At 44.4% G+C, this 8,868-nt stretch overlaps 1 protein-coding gene across 1 annotated transcript in view; it reads left to right on the top strand.

Moving 5' to 3' along the window:
- The first annotated feature begins 1,684 nt into the window (after nucleotides 1–1,684).
- Nucleotides 1,685–8,868, top strand: part of AGPS (alkylglycerone phosphate synthase) — a 49,314-nt gene continuing 42,130 nt past the window's right edge. The window contains exon 1 of the mRNA XM_063400444.1: nucleotides 1,685–1,927. Within this exon, the coding sequence (XP_063256514.1) occupies nucleotides 1,734–1,927 (194 nt within the window). The 5' untranslated portion in view covers nucleotides 1,685–1,733. The remainder of the gene's footprint in view (nucleotides 1,928–8,868) is intronic.

The following is an 8,868-nucleotide window of genomic DNA, read 5'->3' as shown; positions in this document are numbered from 1 at the left end:
ACATCCTGCTTAGTTAATGGAAAGGTACCATGTTGAAGTATCACAGGAGAAACAGGTCCCTAAAAGAGGTTTGAAAGAGGGTAGGAGTTTTATCAGTTTTCACGGGATTTTATTTCACGTGCCTAACAAACATCTGAGGAAGAAATGAACAAATAAATCAACGTTGATAGACAAAATGTCATTATGAAAGTATCATCATCACATAGATCCCAGCAATCCACTTCAGGACTTTGAAAAAGCTGGTCGGTGCCAGTCAGTGGCAAAAGCTGATCATGAAAGTAGGGTCTGTGTGAAAACTGAGGGGGCTTCAACAGTGTGAGATACTTCACATCACAGAGGAAAAGCTGGAATTAGTCTGAGGAGGTCATCTAGCCCATCACCTCGCCCTGAGCAGCACTGCTTTTAATGATATGTCTGATAGATGTATGTTGTCTGTTCTTAACGCTGTCTAATGAAGGTGAGTTTGTTCTCTGTTTAGGCAGACTACAACAGTTTTTCAATTTCACTGCCATTAGAAAGTAGTCTAATGCTAATACTGAACTTATATCTTGCAGTTTGAGCTCATTACTTCTCACCAACCTAGGTGGGACATGAAGGGCAGATTGATTGGTTCCTTTCACTCCATAGCAGTCTTTTACATATTTGAAGACTGATAACCTGTCTTCCCTAGTCTTTTGTAGGGGACTCAGTTTGTTAAGCTTTTTTTCATTCCCCGATGGAAAAAATTCTCATCTCTTCTGCTTTTAAATGTTTCTGGTTTTTACATCCTTTTCTGAGTGGAAATCCAAAGCATTCTGGTGCCTCAAAGCAAATTCATAGTAGAAAGCTACGGGGTTGGTATCAAATCTGTATCTCTCCTTAAATGCCAGTTCAAAGTGATGCTACAGAGTGAATCCCAGATGTTCCCACGGGGCCCAGATACGGTCAGGATTGCCAGTTTTTGCGAGGATTGGCCCAGTGATGGCTATCCCAGATAGACGGGGGTGCATTCCCAGCAGCTGGTCAGCGTTCACTCCGTGGTGCGGGTTTAGTGCAGAGCACAGAACCGGGACGCATCCTCCCTTCCAGGACAGGAAAGCACCTGGCCCAGCAGCCCTGCACTCACCAGCGCCCTGTATCCCTATCAACAGCGTGATAAAATCTGCAACACCTGTACGATTATCTGCCACCTCACCGACCTATTTCTTAAGTAACCCGCCTATGCTATTGCCATTAATTAGCATTTCATCATTAACTTAGGCAATCCTCATCTCCAAAGGACACCTTTGTGTTCTCTCAAGTTTGTTCAGCGACCCAGCGGGGCTGTAATTACAGCACCGGAGGAGGGAAATCGTTAACAAACGCCTTCTGTCCCTCTCTCTCTCCGGTTTGCCCCCCGAGCCCGGCGGGGAGAGGCACGGCCGGGGCCCGGCTCCGAGCCCGGCAGGGCAGAGGCACGGCCGGGGCCCGGCTCCGAGCCCGGCAGGGCAGAGGCACGGCCGGGGCCCGGCTCCGAGCCCGGCAGGGCAGAGGCACGGCCGGGGCCCGGCTCCGAGCCCGGCAGGGCAGAGGCACGGCCGGGGCCCGGCTCCGAGCCCGGCAGGGCAGAGGCACGGCCGGGGCCCGGCTCCGAGCCCGGCAGGGCAGAGGCACGGCCGGGGCCCGGCTCCGAGCGGCACAGGGGGGGCGGGCGGTGCCGCCTTCCGCCCGCGCGCCCTCTCACCCGGCGGCGGTCGCGCCACAACACGGAAGCGATGGCGGCCGCGGCCGGGGAGGCAGCGGGAGGCGGCGGCGGCTCCCCGTCCTCCGCCCGCCGGCGGCTGCGCATCATCTCCGGGCACCTGCGGGGCTCGCCGCGGGCCCCGGGGCGGGGAGCGCTCTCCCCGAGCCCCTGCAAGGCGCAGGGCGGCGGCGCCGGGCCGGCCTCCGGCTCCATCCCGAAGAAGCGGTGGGTGCGGGCCGGGCGGGCTCCCGGAGCGCGGGGCCGCGGGTGCGGGCCGGGCTCCGGCAGCGCGCTGCTCCCGCCCGGGGACGGCAGCCGGGCCCGGGGAGGCCCCCGTGGGCTCTGCGGGGCGAGCGGGGCTCCGGCGGGGCGGGAGGGGCGGCGGGGAGCAGGGCGAGGCACATCCCAGCCGCGGGTGATGTGCTGAAGCCGTTCACCGCTGTGGGCACTGGAGGGGACCGAGAGGAGGTGGTGCTCAGCCTCTTGGCTGGGTCCGTAGTAAGTAGGATGGTAAAATGGAGAGTCGTTCATGGTCAGCTTAATCACATCTTTAGGTGTGATGGAGAAGTTTTGTTTTTGTAAAATACTTTGAGGCTGCTCTAACGAGGAATGCAGCGCGTGTGAAGACCTGGGTCTGCGGCTGGTCCCTCAGTCCTCCCCTGAGCACAGAAACCTTCAGCTGATGTCAATATTGGCTGAGTGTGCTCATGCATTAAGCTCGAACCAAAGTTTCTTAGAAATGAATAATTTTAGAGCTATTGTAGAACTTTTTCTGGTTCTTGCGGTCTGTAGTAGTAAGGAGTCAGGTCACATGGCACCAGGGAAGACAGTCAAGTTCTTTAGCTCAAAGTTGTTTCACTGGCTCTTGGATTTAGTTTCTTTTTAAAGATTCATAGATTTTTAAACAATGCTATGATTATAATACCATTATGTCGTTCCATGGAACTTATTGTCATGAGGCCCCCTTTCTGCTGGGGTGGACTTGCATTAGTTTTGTGACTTTCTTTTGCTGCTCCCCCTTTCTCAGACGTGGATTTTCTATATGTACGTTGGCTTACTATCTTATAAGAGCATTTTAAGGCTTAGGTTGTAGACAACCCCCTCTTCTCTCTTGAGCTGTGGTTGAGAATGAGTTTCTTAGTGCATGGGGTCAGTCCTGAGGCAGACTGGGCTAGCAATGAATAGAAGAGCTGCTCCTCCTTTGAGGAAAATCCATTCAGCCCATGCTTTGCTCTCAACCTTTTCAAAAAGAGGGCAAAGAACAGCCTGGATTCTCCTAACAGGCAATTTGTGGTCTACGGTCACAGGCTGAACTTGCCTGCTTTGGGAGGACTGGGATGTCATGCACATCGTGTGAACAGCTTTGAAAGCTTTTAGTTCTCATTGAGGGGAATTGGATGCTTGTGCAGGACATGTGTCAACCAGTGCTGCTTACTGGGACAGATGGGTTCTGAAGTTGTTGCCTTCCATATTGAGATTTTGTTTGGTTTGAATCTAGGAAGAAATCACTGTTTCTGAAAAAATACTAGCTAAGCTATTTTTCAGGGATTTATTTTGAGTGGATTGGTGTATAATTTCTGCAGCCAGTTATTGCATCTGTGAAGAGCAGGAGAAACCAACTTTTGTGACTGGAAAGATAGCTTCTTTCTCTGTGGAAACACAGGCTTGGGAACTTTACAGGATACAGAAACTTAACACCTGTACAAGTTACTGATGTTGTTCTCCCCTATTAGGATTTGCTGTAGGACCATAATGGATTAGCATTTTTACTTTAAATAACTTGATCTGGACTCAATAAAAATTTGCTGTGGGGGTGCAAGGGAGCTGCTGGAAAGCTTAGCTTGGTCTTCACCAGAGGTATTACTTTCTTGCTGTACTTAGAGCCCAGCCTTTTTGTATATGTAGAAACAAGAAGAACTTCAAGGGAGCTTTATCTCTGTCTGAAGTTTCTGTCTGAACATATCTGAGATATGGTTGAAACACACCTAAGATGCTGCATGTGAAAATTCTGATACTTTAGTATAGCTAGGATATGAGGGTCTTGGCTGAGCTCATGTTTGAGGATGATACTCAGGTTTGGAGTGACAGAGAAAGTTCTGTTGCCTACATTGATTTGGAGGGGGCAAGTGATGGATTCCTGAGTCTTGTTCTAGTGACTCCCAGCTAATCTGGAGCTGATTTTATTTGTGAGGCCGAGAAGGTTGATGGGAAAATCTAGTAAAAATAACTGACCTAGAGACAGTCCATGCCTTTTATTGGCAATATTAGGACAGTCCAAAGCTAGATGCTGTTTTCTTGTAGTTTATTGAGTGCTGATTCAGCTCTTCTGCCTCTTTTGAACTGTTACTTTAATTTTTCCTAGCAAAGCTAGGAAAAGCTTTAAAAGTACCTTAAGCAAAATTTTTGTTCTTTACACCAGTTGAATCTTTTCTGTAGTGTTTAAAATAGTAGCAAAGCTATAGACACAACTATTGCAGATTTGGGTGCACTCTCCTCATGTTGCATTTGTTCTGCAAGTGAATGGCTTTCTTTGATGAGAAAAACCCTTTGTAGTACTTTAGGTCTGTGATCACAGAAATTTTTTTCCTGCTTTTCTAACAGTCAGTAGACAGTGGCCTCTAGCAACATGGCTTTCTTGTTGAGAGTTCAATGACCAAACTGTTAAAGATCTTATCCAGACATTATTTCTCACCAGCAAGGGGAGGATGGAGAGTATGTGGTATTGACTGAAAGTCTGTGGGTCTCATCTAATTCTTCTTGTTTCTAAATAAAAATATGCCTTGGAAGACTGAGCAATGCATTTGCATATTAATGTGTTTAAGGATTGTAATACACTTTCTACTTTTGCAAGTTATAGTTATTGAGATGGGAAAATTCCTCAAAAGACAAGCAACTATCTTATTTGTCTTAGTATCCTCTTGAGTGGAATCTTAGGTACTGTGAGAGATATTATTTCTCAGTGGCATTCCTGGCCTGAATGTAATATTTTAATTGAGTGTTGCAGTGAAAGATGGAATCATAGTTACACAATGTGGGTTGAAGCCTTAAGAGGATGATAGGCATGCTGAAAAAGTTGGTAAAACAATTGAGCTGGAAAATAACTCTTCCTTGATACTACTTTTCCTGTCCTTTTATGTTGTGCTAGTGACTTTTGTTGACTGGTGAGCTCACTGCTGGTGAGACTTGAGTTAAAAACTTGCTTAATCTTCAGAATGACTGAGTATACATGAACTGTTCAACTTGTACTGCTTTGGAAGCAGTCAGGTGCTACAGCTTCCTAGGACAGAGCTGTACCACAGTAACTGGTAGGTGTGCTAGAAAATAAGAGTGCCTCAGAGATGGAGCATGCACTGATGCTGATCTCATCAAAATAGCTTGTGTAGTGTAACTTAAGTCAAACTTTCTACAATTTGGTCTTTGTTAAAAGGGATAATTGATTTAGTTTAACTAAATGTTGACTCAGTAGCTTGTAGGCTTAAAATTTATTCTGTCCTGCAACAGAAAGCAGGACAGGATCTCCTGATTATCCTATCTCTCTGGGGAGAAGCTGCTTTCCTAGGGGATGAAGGGAGGCTTGTGAATATCTTTTAATTATTTTGGACTTACTGTTACACAGTGTAAACTAAGGGATGAGCGTGTAGTGAGCTGACTGCTGTGTGTCAAGTTCACAGGCAGGTTGTTCAGGGTAGTGTGTTGATGTTGCTGTACCTTCTTCATACAGACACTTGGAATTCTTGCTCCTAACAATTATGTTGTTATTATGCAGCAGCAGGAGTTAACTCCTAAAGAATTGGTATTACTTGGATATAACAAGTGTCTTCTGAGAGGCTTTGTATCTTGCCCCCAATACTCAGAGCAGTCTTTATGATAAATCCTTTAGGGAGGAGTGTTTAGGCAACACATGGTGCTAAGCTGTATCATGGTGTAGCTGACTTCTGACTTTAAGGTGATGAAAAGGGGTGAAGAGGGAAAGGGCTGGTGCCACTTCACCAGTCTTAAGAAATCAGAAGAGTAAGAACCTGTTGCATTGAGGAAGGTGTGGCAGTTCACAGGAGGTTCTGTGATTGCATCAAAGCAATTAATTGTTAGTCAAAGTTAATACTTCAGGAACAGATAAAAAAGATTCTCTAATGGAAACATTAACATGGAAAAAGTGTTATAATCTGATGGTAAAAGTGACTTCATATGTGACAGCAATTCCTGTCTAACACGTAGCTCCAAGTAGTTGCATGTCAGGAAGAATAAATGTAGGAAATCTATTAAGAATTTAAATAACACAGTAATTATTGTTAGATCATTTGATACCAAGTAAGCCAAACTGGATATATTCATTAGCTAAATTTTATTAGAAAATGAACCTAGATGAAAGCGTGAAGTGTTTAATATGTGAAGCTCAGTACAGATTATTATATGAAAGTGAGTAGCAGTTTATGGCAAAAACTGAAAGACTTTTGTAGATCAGCTGCTTGATATCTACTAAGAAATGAACTGTTATGTACAAGAAAATGAACGTGCATATAGCTGTTTATTTAAACTCGATGTGTTTATTTAAACTGAATAGAATTAGAATAATCTGATAATGCAATAGACTAAAGTAATTAATTGGACTAGAAGCTACTTTGAGCTGAAGCAAAGTAAGGAGATCAGTAGTGTAACACACTGCAATCAACTAGACTTTCCTGAAGTGTTACTGTACCTCTTTGTAGGAAATGAATAATGTGGAGTATTAAAAATCAGTTGCAGGTTGAACGTGATGGACAAGCCTGATACTTCTGTAGAGTTGTTATATCCAAAACTGGGCTATTTTGTGCAACACCATTGGGGTTGGTGGTGTAGACCAGAAAATTTTATTGAGCTGTGATGTATTTGTTACAAAGCATGCTAAAATATTCTCTATGAGACTGGTAAAAAAGGGTCCAGGAACTGGACTTACTTGCACAGAAAAATGGCAGACGGTGGATTCCTGTGTTATTTAAGACAGCAAAGCAGATTTCCTGATTTTGCGAGCTTTCAGAAAATACTTCTCAAAGGACTGATCTTTGTGCTGTTTCATTTACTGCCTGGAAGTAGCAATGTGTGTGCATTTTGTAATAAAGCAGTCTCTTCAAAGATAAAAGTGAAACTGGTGCCAGCTGAAGTAGTAGGTGGAATAGAGAGAGCTTCTAGTAAAGTATTCTGTTTCATAAGGATCATAATTTGGCCAACTGTCTACTGAGAAGAATGACTAGAACGTCTTGGCTTTCCTCAATCTTTAATTCACCCTAATTGGCTTTGTTTACTATGGAAGAGCACTAGAAAAATGCTAATTTCCTTATTCCTTGGGGCTTTGTTTATTACAATGTGGTGAAATGAAGAGTAATGAAATAGTTAAAGCTAGGAATGTGTGTAAGGAAAGTAAACACTTGTTTTATCAGAAGCACTCTGCTTTTGGGTACCTAAACCCTTGATATCTTATGCTTGAAATCCTGTTGTCTGCATTTGCTGATTACTGTAGATTTAAGGTGTAATTATGAGCCCAGGTTTGTGGTGTTGTATGAGATATTCAGCAAACAGAACTGAATCAGTGTATGTGCAGCTGCAGGGGCTGAGCTGAAAGTGTGGGGTACAGAACTTGAGTGTGTCTAAGGTTATAAAACAGCTGTTATTTGATATCAGACTTGAGAACAATTATATTAGGTTTGCTGCAGGGAAGGTCTTCCAAGAGGGGAAAAGTATAAGAATGTCAAACACAGCAGATACTCTCACTGCCTGCAGCATGACATTTCTCTCCACATAAATGATGCTTTCACAAAGCCATTCTTGAAACAATTCCTCGGGCTGCATGTTCTTTCTTACTTTCAGGCACCTGATGCTAATTTACTACTGGCTTCAGAAGCACTCTATAGTGTTGCTTGGTTGAGAAGTGTGACTGTATAATCTGAGCAGAGACACTGCTCCAGGGGAGAGGGAGAGCAATCTTCTGGTACCACCTGTGGAAAGGGCTCTGAATTTCCAGCTGGGGGCTGGGTTGGTAACCCAGAGTCCAGCTGAGGTGGGCTCTGAGGAGTTGTTCCATGGGTGATGTGTTCTTGTAACACCTTACCACCACTGTACTGTCTCAGTATTACTGCACCCGCATGCTGAGTTTTGCAAGAGCTCTACAACGTGCAAGACTGGGTTACATTAGGCAGATATTGGTGCTTTAGCCTGTGTGGTAGCCCTTAAAACTGCCACTTTAAACTGATTTCCAGGAATCTGCTGGTTCTTCCATTGTGCAACAGAAGTGCCTGTGAATATTTTATGTGTGTGTGATTTTAATGCTGAGCATCCACTGGTGATTGAATTGGTGATGTCAATGGTTATTGTGAGGAAGCTGATGGGAGCATCTGGCTTTGCTCCACCTGAGTGGCGTTTCTCCAGCTGGATTGAACTGCACATTCATCTTGCTTCTCCAAAGAAGCCTTGGATGTCTGTGGGAGACTGTGCTTATCTTCAGCTTCCTATGGGAGAGATGAGAACTTTTTCATTCAGTCACTGTGCCAGTCACTAAAAGCTGAGATTTGAACCACGATGGCAGGTACAGTTTGTTGAAATAGCGTAGAGCAAAGGCCTCTGCCTGCCCAGCTGAGTGACTGGATCCTTCAGGAGCACTAGTTCAGCTGGTGGGCCAGGGGCCACCCTCCTGCCCCCCGACTGTAAAAATCCTTATTCAGTGGGGCAAACTAGTATTTTAGTGTTGGGCATTGTAATAAAAGTGCAATATTTAAATTCACTTCAACAAGTCACACTGTGTTAATCTATTGTCACTGCTTGAATGGTGACTTGTTTTCTTTCAGGCAGTATAATTTCATGTGTATATATATAAGCAAACACATTAAAAATCATAAGCAAGATTTGATTTATACTGATTTGTGTATTTCTGTGGTGAATTTCTATCATTTCAGTTAGAAGGCAAGAAAGTACTGGTCAGTTTCCACTATTTCTGCCTAAAATATTCCATGTTTATGTTGAAAATGAAATAGTTAATGAGCTTGATATTTTGTTGAAGCCAATGTACTGAATAGGAAAGGTGTTTTCTTTAAATAAGACAGTTTGGATACAGTACTGAATAACATTTAGTTTGAAGTGAGAATAATGTCAAATGTTGACGAGTCTTGGCTATGTATTCTTGGAAAGGAGTCTGGGAA

This window comes from Prinia subflava, chromosome 6 (genome assembly GCF_021018805.1).
Source record: "Prinia subflava isolate CZ2003 ecotype Zambia chromosome 6, Cam_Psub_1.2, whole genome shotgun sequence".
Lineage (NCBI taxonomy): Eukaryota > Metazoa > Chordata > Aves > Passeriformes > Cisticolidae > Prinia > Prinia subflava.
Note: the sequence above shows the minus strand (reverse complement) of the source record. Positions and strands in the feature narration are given on the sequence as shown.